The sequence below is a fragment of the Neofelis nebulosa genome, chromosome 2 (genome assembly GCF_028018385.1).
Source record: "Neofelis nebulosa isolate mNeoNeb1 chromosome 2, mNeoNeb1.pri, whole genome shotgun sequence".
NCBI lineage: Eukaryota > Metazoa > Chordata > Mammalia > Carnivora > Felidae > Neofelis > Neofelis nebulosa.
Genome location: NC_080783.1, coordinates 170975445 through 170991319, shown reverse-complemented (window position 1 = coordinate 170991319; position 15875 = coordinate 170975445). Strand labels below are relative to the sequence as shown.

The window sequence follows — 15875 nt, the reverse complement described above, 5'->3', positions numbered from 1 at the left end:
GGTGGCTCAGTCAGTTAAGTGATCGGCACTTGATCTCAGCTCAGGTCATGATCTCACGGGTCATGAGTTTAAGCCAAGGGGCAGCACAGAGCCTGCTTGGGATATTCTCTCTCTCTCTCTCTCTCTCTCTCTCTCTCTCTCTCTCTCTCTCTGCCCTTCCCCAACACACACGTGCTCTCTCTTTCACTCTCTCAAAATAAATAAATAAACCTAAAAAAAAAAGAATAAATATGGAAGTAAATATAGAAAACTCTCAAAAAATAGATCTAGCAGGCGTGCCTGGGTGGCTCAGTAGGTTAAGCATCTGACTCTTGATTTCAGCTCAGGTCATGATCTCACAGAGGTGAGACTGAACCCCCTGTCAGGCCAGAGCAGAGCACGGAGGCTACTTGGGATTCTCTCTCTCCTCTGCCTCTCTGCCCCTCCTCCGCTTATAAGCGTGTGCATGCATACTTGCTCTCTCTCTCTCAAAATAAACTTAAAAAGAAATAGTTTTGTTTTTAATGTTTATTTTTGAGAGAGAAAAAAAGAGCATGAACCTGGGAGGGGAAGAAAGAAAAGGGGACAGAGGATCTGAAGCAGGCTCTGCAGTGACAGCCCAAAGTGGGGCTTGAACTCACAAACTGCAAGATTATGACCTAAGCCAAAGTCAGACACTTAACCAACTGAGCCACCCACGTGCCCTAAAAAGAAACAGTTCTAACAAAAACTTTCTACATGTTTTTTAAATGCTTCCCAGCAAAGTAAAAGACAATATTCAAATACTAGTAACATTATGTAATCACATTTAAAATAAAATACCTACCTTCTCATAACCTTATGTTATTTCAAATAAAAGCAAATCAGCAAATAATGTTTTTCAAATATGTTAAAACTAAAGTTTTCACCAGACTCCCAAGTTAGGTTTCTCCACTGTATAAAGTTCTTTCTGCCATTTATAATTTTTACAACCACTACTCATGTTATAAAATTAATACATAAGTATCTGATTTTTGCAAAATTACAACTGTGCTCTTCACTCTACCATAAATTTCCACAATACCAATAATTTTTCCATACTCTTAAATTCACTTTTCAATTCCTTAATTTCCTTTAAAACTAAGTCACAGGCTAATCAATAATGTGAGAATAAATAATAAATCTCTTTGTGCCATTAACTGTATATTATATTCACAATATTGAGACTGAACAGTTATAATTACATCAAGTCAAAGCTAACTATTTAAAGAAAACCTGTGACCAATTATTTTGTAAAGCAAATAATTACCATAATTTGTTATAAAGCTAAGAATTATATCAAACCACCCTTACGTAAACAAATTCATCACATACATTTACTAATGTCATAACTATGTTTACTAATCATCAACTAATATAGAACAGATTAACCAAATGTGTGCACATGTGCATGAAAGTGGGGTTTTTTTTTGTTGTTGTTGAATCTCTGTAACCGTATTTTGTCCCATTAGTACAGATAGCCTCCTTCCTTGAGCAAGGCTCATACTGTATTTGACAGGACATCAACATTCTTGTTAGAATACAAAGATTTGGCTTGGTACCCACAAGTTCTCAGCATAGTGCCCACACAGTAAGCTCTCAGTATTTAAAAATAAATTTAAAAATAGGGGATGACACATTACAAAAAAACTATTTAACTACATAAATTGCACTGGCATTTGATTAAAAGCAATAAAACTGACAGTTGTTATAATAATATATTTACATAATTGAACGTTAAAAGAGTATTGCTAGGGCAAAGAGATCAGCTTTGGTAAGATAATTATGAAGAAAGTCTCACAAATCTCATTTTACAGTCACTAGAGTAATAAAATCCTACTGATATAAGTATTCTTGAATTTTAGGAGTTCTGCATTTTACATTAAAGAATAAATTATGAAAACAAACTTTCATAAAGCCAAATCTTTTAAGGTAATTAAATATATAATTAATGCTGACAGCAAGAAAGCAAACAAAAACATAACTTTTAAAGAAGGAAGTTATTCTTGTAATAGATCTCTATGCTTACTAATATTCATTTATTGAATATCTATCACACATCTTCAACATGCTGGCCATTATGGGTGCTTAGGATACACTACTCAACAACTATGCCCGACCTCATGGAGCTTATACTCTGATAAAGGTAAACAAACATAATAACTAATTTATATGCCACATTAAAAGGTAGTAAATGTGGGGCTCCTGGATGGCTCATTCGGTTGACCATTCAATTTTTGATTTCAGCTCAGGTCATGATCCCAGGGTTTGACCACCTTATTTAAATGTATAACCAGTCCTTCTTTCTCTTCAGTCTTGTCCTGGGGGCTTTTAATCCCCTTATTATGTTTCTTTGTCTCATAACATTTACTACCTTAAAAAAAATTTTTTTTAATTTTATTTTAGAAAGTGCACATGAATGGGGGAGAAGGGCAGAGGGGAAGAGTGGGAGAGAGAGGGAGGGGGAGAGAGGGAGAGAAGGAGAGAGGGGGAGAGGGGGAGAGGGGGAGAGGGGGAGAGGGAGACAGAATATCTCAACCAGGCTCCATGCTCAACACGGAGCCCAACATGGGGCTCGATTCTGTGGGATCATGACCTGAACCGAAATAAAAAGTCAGATGCTCAACCAACTGAGGCCCCCAAGCACCCCTATGACTTAGGTTTTTAAAGCAGCATTCTGTTTGCTACGTTGTGAAGAGAGTGTAGGTTGGAAGTAGGAAAACCATCTTTCAGGTTATTACATTAATTGAGAAAGAGACGACAGTAGTTCAGAACAATGGTAGCAGTAAAGGGAGTGAGCAGTGATTCTATCTTTAGCATATATCCAAATCTGAACAAAAGGATTTCAGAAAGGCAGCTAAGTTTACAATTTCAGAGAGAGGTTTGTACTGGAAATATAATTTTGGGAGTCATTAGCACATAGTGGTATTTAAAATGATGGAACTTGGTAACATCAAGCAAGTGAGTATAGAGAGAAAAGAGAAAAGACAAGAGAAATAAGGAAAGAGGCCTGGGGCACTTGCAGATTAAGAAATCAGGGAAAGAAGAATCCACAGAGACTGAAAAGGTATAACCAGTAAAGTAAAAGGAAAACTAAGAAGAGTGCAGAGCCTGAAAGGCAAGTACATAAATAAACTAAGGAGGAAAGAACGTGACTATGTTCAAATCTGCTATAAGGTCAAGTAAGCCGAGCGCTGAAAATTAACCACTAGATTTGGCAACATGGAGACCTCTGGTGACATAAACAAAGGCAGTTTGCATGGAAGATGGGAGCAATACCTGACTGAATTAGGGAAACTTTTTTAAAGAATTCTACTACAAAAGGTAGCAGAGAAATAGTGAGGAAGCTAGCAGTTGAAATACTAGAGAGATTTTGGGATAAATAAAAATGGGATAAATATTAGCATGCTTGCATGTGGATGGGATGTTTTAGCAGATAGGGAGCAAATGATGATGTAGTACAGAGATGAGACAATTGTTGTAGTGAGGAATCCAATAAGCAAGAGGGGACGGGAGCTTGTTTACAAATGGATCCACAAAACTGGACAGTCCATCTACAGTAGAATACTATATTAAGTAGTGGGTAGTCGTAGATGGCAGTAGGTAAGTAGATGTGGTTTAAAAGTCTATAAAAGTATTCTTTTGATGGCTTCAATTTTCTCAGTGAGGTAGGAGATAAAGTGAGAAGGAGGACTGGTGGGCAGGTAAGGGAAGAAGGCATGAAACCTTTTTCTGGGGAGAATGGGAAAGTAAATGGAATACAGAAATATAGTGTCATTGCCTGACAGCACTGAGTGCTCTCTGGAGGTCCATGGCTTTTAAATTCAAATGAGAACAGTCATCACGACACTTCTCAAGTCATGTTCACTGGCACAAGTGCTGACATGGCACAGACAGATGACTGAGTTCAACTATGGCTGGAGGTTTGGCTAAGCAAGTACAATGAAATAACAGAAGGATAAGGCAATTGAGGTTTGACTATAATAGGGATAACTATAATGATTGGTCATGGAATTTAAGCAAGCTAAATTGGAAGAAAGAATACTAAGGGATGGAGGCACACACAGTAAAAGGTCTCAGATTAAGTGATGGGAGTTTGCAGAGAAATAAGAACTTGTTGGAATTGGGGTATTAGAGAGAAAAACGGGAACAAACAGTTAAAGAACAAGATGCATGAAATCGAGATTATGAAGGTTAAAGTTATTAAGTAATGACAACATCTAGGACATGACCATGGCTGAGGCAGGGTGGAAAGACTAAATTATTCAAAAAAGAGTTTCTTGATTGGAAAGGCCAATGAAGTCAGAATAAATAAATAGTAGTTATAAATAAACTTCAGATTCCTTTCAATTTTAATAAGGAGATAAAATTATACACCATTATCATTAGCAATTATGAGTAAAATGATAGTCCAAAATAAAGTAACTATCAGAAAATTTTCCAGCAAAAAAAAAAAAAAAAAAGAAAGAAAACATGAAATCTATTTAAATAAAACTTGAGTAGGATGAGGCTGTGTTGTCATAAGACAAATTCTCATCTTATGATGGCTTTCTTAGAAGTTTATATATATACATCATTATATTTACACTACAGATCATCAGATGTTTATGTCATTATGTCTCATTTTATGAACTACTGGAAAAAAGGCAAATAATCATCCCAATACATGTAGAAGTTTATTCTAAATCTCGAGATTATAATCTATCAAATACATCATATAAAGGAAAACTCTAGAATCATGCTAGGTGAGGCATAATGCAAATCTTACAGAAATTAAGAGGCATTTTAAAAACAGAACCTTGAGGAAAATGGTCTTTTTCATTTCCATAACTCTTTACTTTCCATAACTCTTACACTACTCTTTACCCCAGGACCTAGAGTTGTATATAAATAATGCTAAGTACTACCTCTATGACAATGAGATACGATCAAGAATGAATACAAGGATAAAAAATCTGAGTTCTTTTCCTAAAGGTGGAAATTTTATATGCAGGGGGTTGTTGGGGAGCCTTCTCATTTACAATTGCTATACTCCTCAGGTTACTCTGCCTGCAGAATCCCATGTAAATACTTCTGCACATCACTCTCTTGGGCAGTTCACAAAAAATCAAAGTTGTCTAATTAGAGTAACATCTATATGGATCTTTAAGTTATTGAAATCCACGTTTATCATTTAAAATATAAGGCTACAAAATATATTCTTGATCTGTGAGCAATTACTTTAAAAATTAGTTGTTACTTTAAATGAACAATGCTGAGTTCATTGGAAGCTTCTGAATGTAAAATTTCTATAGCTGTATGAAAAGATAAGAGTATTTCTGATGTTTCTGATCAATGTTCAAATACTTCACATAAAAAAACCCAGACTGTTTAAAAAAAAAACCCACAAAGATCTATTACAGTTCAGGCTAGGGATTAAACACAGACTGTAGAACATATTCATTAATTCTTCCTCAGATCCTAGTTAACAGGCTAAAAGTGCCAAAGAGAAGTTGGCTATGATTCCACAACAATGGTATATGTATTTGAATGGTTTGGTCAAAACACAACATACCATGATTTATTGGCCTCAGTCTTACTATTCTTTTTGCCAGCTTGTTTAAACTCAGTTATTCGTGTACTTTACCTATAAAGGTAATAATTATTCCTTAATTTTTTTAAGGGGGCTCAATAAAGATGCTGTAAATATAATATAGCTGGATCTTAAACTAGCTGGCCTCTCCCTTGTTACCTGAAATAACCATTAACCATCATTAAATAAATCGTATTTTTTGTGTCCTGGTGAATTTTCTATAGAGTTTTCCATGTGAAAGGTAGCTATATTACCAATTAAGCCTAATCAATGTTCTTGATATTTTTCAGAGAAGGGATGGGGGTCTGTAGTTTAAATCAATGATGTCGTGTCCCTCTACACAGCAGTCACATAAGTATTTTTTAATTCTATAGGAAATTAATCTAGTCATTTTTCACAGGATGGAGTATCACACAGACAAAAGTAAGTTACACAGACTGGTCATCCTGGACAAATTTCTGAACTTGGCAGATTTTCTTGAGCAGAATGTAGAAACCAGTTTGTAATAGCAAGCTTATTTAATAGAAACATGAAACACTCAGTGTGCATAGTGATAGAACAGAAAGATACAATTTCTTGCCTATTACTAACCCAAATACATTTTAAAATAAGGATAAATTAAAATTAGACATTGCTCACTTGTTCATAAACCAAAAATCAAAAACGTACAGATGACTATCTTCAGTTTACCTTACTGCCGATGATTGACCGTACTTCGTCATCTGGTGACGTGGGCGTCCCAGATATGTCTGGATTACTATTACTAAGGCTCCGAGAACGATTTAAATTAAGGCTTGCAGGTCTCACAGCAGATCGAGCCATTGTGGCATAATGCACTGATCCTCCCAAACCCCCAGGACCTAGAGTTGTACATAAAACAGCACATAATTAAAGAAAATCAGTCAGGAAAGGACCTGAAAAAAATTTCTGCTACTTTACAAAAATCTATAAAAGTCCTGAACTGCTTTTATTTCTAAATGAAAAATACTATAACTTAAAAAAACTCAAAACTTAATGATAGCTACACAAAGAAACTTTTATAGCAGTGGACAAAACCATACGCAATGATAAAATCATGATCTTGTCAATGTTTCTGACTATGTATTACTTGTACAACGAACAGCAAGAATAGAAAACACACACATACACATGTATTATTTTCACTTTAGATATAAGGGTATCCAGGACCCCAAATTTTTCAACTAATGGCTCTTCCTTTTTCCCACCTCTCCTACTCTGTCCTTGATACACAGTCCTAGAGGAACAGCCAATTTACTGCCAACATTTCTTAAATGAGACTATTTTTTTAAATATTTATTTATTTTTGAGAGAAAGAGAGAGACAGACAGACAGACAGACAGACAGAATATGAGCAGGGGAGGGGCAGAGAGAGAGGGAGGAAACACAGAATCTGAAGTAGGATCCAGGCTCTGAGCTGTCAGCACAGAGTCAAATGTGGGGCTTGAACTCATGAGCTGTGAGATCATGACCTGAGCTGAAGTCACACCCTTAACTGACTGAGCCACCCAGGTGCCCAACAAGACTATGTTTTATTTCTCTGTCTTCATCAACAAGAATTTGAACTGTAACAAAATGGCATCTTTATGATATACAGACATAGATATATACTCCAGGTAATTCTAAGAGCCCAAGTTATAAAAGCAAGAATTCCTCTTAGTCTAAAATCAACCATGTTCTATGAACATAAAAATACCCCACAATTGTATCCATAATTGATCTCCATTTTCCTAAAGAAATCCTTCCGAGTGTTATGTTTGCAAATGACACATACCTGTCAACTCATTAATTTACACAGTCTTTCAGGTCAGTATGTAAAAAAGATGTTTTGCAAAATCTGTGGAATTCTAATAGTGTACTGAATGAAAGCATAAATGAAGAGCACTATATACAGTACACAATATACATTCAGAGCCTCAAGTACTAGAATTTTCAAAATCAAGATATGAAATTACAACCCAGAATGAGTCAATTATTTCTCTTTTTGCAATTAAGAAATGAGGTAAAACTTAGAGTCAGATTACTATTATGCCTAGTTTTCATAATGAATGTCATAATTATTTATCACCATTATTAATGTTAATATTGCCAATAGCTGGAAAAGGGCACTTACCATTATCATTAGTGATGAATGAGGACTCATACAAATATGTTAGCAGGTTGAAAGGTATGCACAACACAATCATTAACTAACTGAACTGAAGAGTTATTCAAACTACAACATTCACCACCACCCCCCGCCTCCCCACCCCACCCCACCACCAATGTCATACAAAAAGCAAGTAACCACTTTGGGTCCTGATATTCAGAAAGGCTATATATTTTATTTGCCATAAAGAGATCAGGACTTTTCTAGGGAATAATCTTTTATATTACTGTAGGTTTCACATGGTTATCAGGGTACTACTACACCATCCGATTTCTTCTTTAGTGTCCAGCATTCCAGATGACAAAATAACAGTCCATTTATCTTACCATAACAGAGAAGGATAAAATGCTTCCAGAGAAACAGAACTAATTTTCAAGATTCATTTCCAAGAATTAAGTCAACCAAGCTCTCATTCAAATTAAAGGAAGCTGTATAAATAATGATGCCTGAATATGTAAGCTAGTTATCCATTTAACTCCAGCACCTAGCATAGTCCATGCCACTTAGCAAGTACTCAATAAATGTCTACTGTTGAATGAATGCATCCCACTATGACTACTGGATTATTTCAGACTTGCCATGAACATACAATCTATGCAAGACAGTTTCAAATAAAAAGAATAAAATACCTGGTGATGGGGAATTAGGATAAGTATTCGGTAGGCGAAAAACATAATAGATGTATGACGCGAGAAGGCTGTTCCTGCCATGCTGGTCATGATTTCCTTCCAAGTTTTTGTGAAGCCGATTTATAATTGATGCCATGGCTTCAAAAGATGCTTGACCTAGATTAACTTTTAAGAAGGAGGAAAATATTTTTGTGTTAACTTTTTTAAACTGCAAATTCCAAAAAGATCAAGGTTTTGTCATCTCTGTATGTGTTAAGTATAGTGATTATACACAGTAAGACGATAAAGATGATATTTGATGTTGATTTTAATGATGTATTTATTAGCTGAAGCAAAACTCCTTTTCTAAAGATTTTAAAACACTAATTTTACTAATTTAACATGAACACTGGATGGGTTTGCGTAGTCCAAAAAAAAAGAAACATCAACCAACAGGTACCCATTATTTTGTAAAATAATACAAAGCACATAAGAAAAAAAAAAATTCTATCTTGTGTATCACCTTCGAAAAGTCACTTCTTGTTTTAAAGGTGACTCTGAAAACCTAAATTAACATACAATGAGCAGATGTTACTTTTGTTTTTAAAAAATTAACAATGAAAGCGGATTATTAAAAGTATCAACTTCAAATCATAAGAGAATAGTGAATTAGCTATTTGAGTGACATGAGTGAGTCAGCAGAAGGACTAGGTGGTTAGAAAAAAAAGTTGAGGTAAGACTGTATAGCATTTTAAACACCAGGCTAAGCAATACCTACCCAGTCATTCAAGTTAGTAAGTAACAAGAATTTTGCAAAAGTTGGAAAATTCTGGTAGCACACTGAATAAATGGATAAAACAAACAGCCATTTTGGGCAATAAAGCCTCAGAATCTAGGATTTATTTAATCAAGACAGGAAATTATGAACAGAAATGAGGCCTAAGTTTTCCTAAAAGTGGAATAATCCAGTAAAGTGGTCATTTAGGAACTAATATATATATACGGAACCAGAAAAGGAACTACAGACACAGAGGCCTAAGTGGGCTATAGAAATTTTACCTGTGTTCTACTTAATTCCTTTTCCTTTTCCTCACAGTAAGCTATTCCAAACCATCAGAATCCTTCTCAAAACTCAGGTTCACTTTCCTCCCTTCTCAGGAAATCTTGTTTTTGTTTTTTGTTTTTTTATCTCACAGTACAAATTTACCAAGTCCTCAACTTTTTACTACCCAAATCTGAAACCATTTTTATTTCCCTTCCAAAAGAAGCAGTGCTCCTCTCCTATACAGAAGAATGATCTCTCCACCTTCACTTGTGTCCTACAGACATGCTTCATTAATTAAACCTTTTAGCACCTCTTTATCTTATTTTTCTCTGCACTCCACTAGTTTCACAAAGCACATAAACATGCTCAAACTTCTCCATCTTTATGCTGTAATCAACCCTGGTTCCTCTTCTAACTGAATTTCTTCGAAGAGTAGTGTATACTCTTATATTCCTTTCATCATGTACTATGCACAACTTAATTCTCTGTAATCTGGTCTCCACTTCCACTATTTGACTTTCACCAGTGGACACTTCTTTAGTAGATAAGACTGGGACTCTGGAGTCAGTTGCCTGGGTTTGAATCCTCAGCAAATTTTCAAGCGTTGTGCTCATCACTCTACTCATTTGTACAATAGTGGTACTAATGCCCAGACACAGAGTTGTGAGGAATGCATACATTAATATAAATAAAGCACACAGCACTATTGCTGGCATATAACTAGTGCTGGGCAAATGTTTGTTACTAGTGCCATCATTATTACATTACTTACATAATCTACAAAAATGAACAATGCTAATTTTTTTTCTTAAAATCTTGAACGACTCCTTTGACAGTACTCTGTACAATTGCTCTTCAGTATTTCTTGACCTACCCCTCTTCTTCATCTCACTGTCACCTGTTTTTTGGCAGGACTTCAGAGTTTTTTGTATGAAATTCTGTAAGATTCCTAATTCGTCTTCCTGTCTCCAGATTTCCCACTTTCAACCCATCTCCATGCAGCACACTACACTCATCTTTGTAACAGTCAAACTGGGTCACATTACTTCCCTAATTAAGACCAGACCTTTCAAAAGCTATTGATTTCTTATAGAATAATAGTCCCGGTTCCCTAAGTGTCATCATGGAAGAGCCCATCTCCTCTCTCTCACCACCAATATCATTTCCAATCACCAACCCTCCAATTTGTGACTACTTACAATTCCCCCCAAATTTCCCAGTTTATTTGCCTGTATACCATGCACATACTATTTCATCTCCCTGGACTAGTTATTTAACTGTCAGACTCCTACTCATCTTTAAAATGTTTGACCCAAGAATCACCTCTACTGACAAGTCTGCCCTAAGATAAAAATTCCCAAGTTGCTGAACATTCCTCTCCGTTGTGCAACCAGTTAACACAAAATTTTTATAACCCGTTAGCTGAAATTTCTTACAAGCTCAACTACTCCGCAGGATTTGGGTGGAAGCTCTTAGCACAAGCAGAGGAATAACTCTTGGAAAAAGAGTGGGAAACAGGAGTACCTCTAGTTCCAGAACAACACAGAAGAAAATGAGAATATAGAGATTTTGAGTTGATGAAAAAAGCTATTTTTAAATAGAAGATAGCAAATGAGTAAAAATGTAGGCTACATAGAGCACATATCATGTAAAATGCAAAATCATTTATCTAGTTGCCTGTTTTCCAAACTGGTCTGTGAGATCCTTAAAATCAGGAAATAATAAGCCTTGGATACAACCTATCAGTATCTGGCACATAGTAAATGCTTAATATTTGCTGAATGAATAAATAAATGAATTTGTTTCCATAATCTGAGTTGAGGTCTATATGGCACATTTTATGAAAACAAAAAGAAAGCTCTTTTCTGGCATGAGAAACAATAACACCCCATCTTTTCCTCCCCCAAATCAAACACAGTCATTACAGATAACAAACAGTAAATCATGGTTCTATTTCTGCAAAAGTTAGGAATGTACAATTATAAATTTCATAATTCCCCAAACGTAAGTAAATTACCTATTTGGCCAGCAATGACAGGAGGTCTAACAACTAAAAGTATCAGTTTATCAAGCAGAAGATGAAGAAATCGGACCACTGGTTCCAACTGAGATGAATTCAGTGCTGAAATACTGCTCTTCAGTTCATTTTCTAAGTTATTTTCCATGATTCGCATGTCTCCAATTCGGACTGGGAACATGTGTTCGTCCAGAGCATTAACCAGAGCAAAAAACTTGTCAAGATAAGGATCCTAAAACAAAGAATGAACAAAAGCACTATAACTGGATACTCCTCAAACTTTGGACCACTAAAATAAAATAGCTCATATGAATCAGTAATACAAAAAGTACACAAGTATATATGGACATTGTTTCCAATTAAACACTACCTCTGCTCTCATTTATCATTGTAAAGTGGCCATTTCGAACGCTATTGAGTACTCAAGAACTCTGATATGAATTAAGGATTTTTTCCCCCAATGTGAATCTGCCTAATTGTTTTAGAACTTAATTATTGTGCAGCTCTGTTAGTGCATGGCCTGTGCCCATTATTAATTTATTATCTCTCAGCTCCATCCAAAGCCACCATCTTTGCCACGTTTTGTAACAGTGGAGCTAGACCCTTCAAACTGTGTTTCTCCTTTGCCAGCTGGCCTGTGGTCTGGCTCTGACAATACAGGGTGCAGGAAACAGCCTTCCTTCCTCCAGTTTGTTTCCTGACAGCGGCTAGCAGATGTGAATGCTGGGGCTCAGAGGTGAGGGACATGGCAGCAGCATTCACAACAGCCAAGGTGGCTCTTTTTGCTCCTCAGCAGGTGCCCTCCACACCACAGCAAGGCAGGCAATGTGTTCCTGCAGCAGTAGTGTTCCCTCCTCAGGGGTCTGATTCGCAGCCTTCAGGATCCTCCTCCAGGTTTCTAAGTTCCTTCCTTATCACTTTCTACAACTGCTATCTCCATTACAATCACAGAATTTTCTTTTACCCCATTAGAAATGAATCACCTTTAACCCAGGTAACAATTATTTATATATAAATTGTCCCCATTCAAATTAATGGCAGCTTCCATCTCCTGACTAAATCCTGACTGCTATTATTTAACCTCCTTCTACACTAACAGAACTACAGTCTTATTTTAAAGTAATCATGTGCCCAGTCCCAGGGTAGGCGCTTGCTCTCTCAGCTGCTTTATGCCTCATCATAACCATGTGTACAGTTCTGACCAAGAGATGTGAGCAAAAGTCTGTGGGAACTCTGGGAAGACTTTTACTTAGTTAACAATGAAAATAAATTTGAAGACAGTAATGCTGAAAATCCTCATTCACATTTATAGTTCTAATATTGTTCTATTTTGATATGTATGTTTTAAATAAAAAATTACCAAGTTCTAACTATATATTTCTCCAGTACATTTCACATAGCTATAAACAAAGTATGAAAACATCCGAACTGGAGAGTGTTATGCTAAGTGAAATAAGCCATACAGAGAAAGACAGATACCATATGGTTTCACTCTTAGGTGGATCCTGAGAAACTTAACAGAAGACCATGGGGGAGGGGAAGGAAAACAAAAAAAAAGGAGGTTAGAGTGGGAGAGAGCCAAAGCATAAGAGACTGTTAAAAACTGAGAACAAACTGAGGGTTGATGGGGGGTGGGAGGGAGGGGAGGGTGGGTGATGGGTATTGAGGAGGGCACCTTTTGGGATGAGCACTGGCTGTTGTATGGAAACCAATTTGACAATAAACTTCATGTATTGAAAAAAAAAAAAGTATGAAAGCATCTTAAGAAGGGCATCTGGGTGGCTCAGTCAGTCAAGCTTCCAACTCTCACTTTTGGGTCATGATTTCACAGTTCATGAGTTTAAGCCCTGCGTTGAGCTCTGCGCTGAAAGCATGCAGGCTGTTTGGGATTCTCTGTCTCCCCCTCTCTCTGTCCCTCCCCTGCTCATCTCTGCTCTCTCAAAAATAGACATTTTTTTAAAAACAACAACATAAGAAACATTATTGTCTTCAATTGAAAAAGATAATACATGATGAAACTTACAGAATTACAAAAATTTATAAAATCTTGAGTATTAGTCATCAGGACTGTGAATGCCGAATGCCACAAAGTAGATACTTCCATTTTATCTTCCCCTACACTCTACAGATTCTAAATCATCTATATATTTTGCCTAAAATCCTTCTTTGTCACTTAAGACAACACATGTATCTGCCTCCAAAAAACAAAGGTAGGAGTTAAAGATAAATATGCTATCAACTCTAAAAGGAGAAAACTAATAATGATTATAGGACTTTAAAAAACATGAAAAATACTGTATTTTTATACTTAATAGGATACTATTAAGGGAAAAAATATATTTCAACAGTATACTAGAACACCAATCTTAATCATTATCAAAAGAGTAAGGACTATAGGAAACATAGAACATATCCAGTATCAGAAAAGGAACCTGGAGCCATTCTTTTACTGGGTTCTACCTGTATACTGCTAAATAAAACCTATCTACTACTGTTTTTTGTTGTTGTTTTAAAACTTAATATAGAAATGCTCTGTCTTATTTTTCCCAATTTCACTGCAGAAAAGAGTTCACTAGCAAGGTTAAGACTGCTACCATTTGAAAGGACAGCTTACACAGTTGGCTCTTGGCTGGCATCTCAGAACTTGGATTTCAAGAGAGTTCCAACTGTTAGGGGATGATGGCTCACCATACCTAAATTGTTTGGGCAGACAATATGGTTTCTGCTGAAAATGTGTTTTCCTTATGGTAATGAAGAATTCTGGTATGTGACAGCCAGCGGGTACCTATGTTACAAGCCTACAGTAAAAACCCTGGGAACTAAGTCTCTAATGAATGAGCTTCCCTGGTATACATTTCAAATGTGCTGTTTCAACTCACCCTATGTGACCACTGGGAAAGGACTCTTGGAAGCTTGTGCTTTGTTTCCTCTGAACTTGACCTCTTTTCCCTTAGCTGATTTTATTTTGTATCTTTCACTAAAATAAATCATAGCTATGAATATGGCTGTATGCTGGGTCCTGTGAGTTCTGCTAGAAAATCACCGAACTTGAAAGTGGCCTTGGAAATCCCCATATACCACCCCCTCCCTTTTCAAGTTAGATTCCATTTTCAACACTTGCCTCTTCTCACTCTTACATTTTCTCCCTGGAAAAACACTCACCAGTATAGTTTCAGCTATCACATTTATTCTGTCACCTCCAATGCTAAACTTGAACTTAATTACAACTGCCTTGGGATATTTTTATCTGAAGTACATAGGCACTTCAAACTCAACAGGCTCAAAAATAAATTCACTATAGCTCCAGAAGCATCTCGATTATCTCCCAAATCTCTCTTAGCATGCTACCAAATTTACTTCTCTGATGTTTCCTATTTAGGTTAGAAATCACCATCTACCTAGACCCTCAACTCTATAGCATTAAAAGTCCTTCACAATCTGTAACTAGCCTAGTCTTCTATTCTCATCTATCACGATTTCCCATGCACTATAAATTACATTCACACCAGATTACTTGCCTGTCCTTGAATAAACTACTATCTCTTTGCACATGCTTTTTATCAACTGAGTAGCCCACTCTCTCTCTGTATGGTAAATGCCTACTTATCAATACAGTATCTCAGTTCCCAGCAGAACAGACAACTCTCCTCTTGAAAGGATTTCGTTCATATATCTAACACAGTCATAATTTTATTGTACTGTAATTATTTTTACATTTTCCCCTATTATACTGTAAGGTCTTTGAAGGAAAGTTTCTTTCCTTGACAGGTAACAACATCCCCGACTTTATGGAGCTTACAGCCTAATGGGGAAAGAAACAATAAATAAATGCATAAGTATGTATACATACATACACACGTACCACACACACACACACACACACACACACACAGGAAAGAAAGCTAAAGTGCAAGAGAGTACAGGTAAGAGCCAGAAGCAGTAGCAAGTGCAGGTTAAGACGATATGGAATGATGGGGCTGCTATGTTTAAAAGTCTCCAGAAAAGGCCTAAGGTAAGCAGAAGCCTTGTTGAAAAGAAGTGCATGTCAGGAGCAAAGTATTCCAGCTAGAGAAAGAGTAAACATACCAGACTTTGAGAAAAGCCTGGTATATTTCAGATCTATAGTGAGGAATATGGAGCAAATGATCCCTAAGAACCCTTTCTCTTAAATTATCTGAGTCTATGAGGAATAAAATGAGTTGGATGATGGTTTTTCAACTCTAATTCTGCAACACACCAGAAACTGAACAAAAAAAGTCACTTAATTGTTCAAAATGAAGTTGATGACATTTTGAAAAGCAAAAATTTTGCTTGTGTTGATATTAAATGACATTTTGTTGATTCCTTTATTTTTTTTATTTATTTTTTTTTTAAACGTTTTTTATTTATTTTTTTGGGACAGAGAGAGACAGAGCATGAACGGGGGAGGGGCAGAGAGAGAGGGAGACACAGAATCGGAAACAGGCTCC

At 36.2% G+C, this 15875-nt stretch overlaps 1 protein-coding gene across 12 annotated transcripts in view; it reads right to left on the bottom strand.

Moving 5' to 3' along the window:
- Nucleotides 1-15875, bottom strand: part of DOCK7 (dedicator of cytokinesis 7) — a 233067-nt gene that overhangs the window by 79635 nt on the left and 137557 nt on the right. For all 12 annotated transcript variants that reach the window (XM_058717167.1, XM_058717161.1, XM_058717162.1 and 9 more), the window contains exons 20-22: nt 11407-11638; nt 8366-8530; nt 6260-6429 (exon numbers count right to left, since the gene is read on the bottom strand). In XM_058717167.1, the coding sequence (XP_058573150.1) occupies nt 6260-6429; nt 8366-8530; nt 11407-11638 (567 nt within the window). The remainder of the gene's footprint in view (nt 1-6259; nt 6430-8365; nt 8531-11406; nt 11639-15875) is intronic.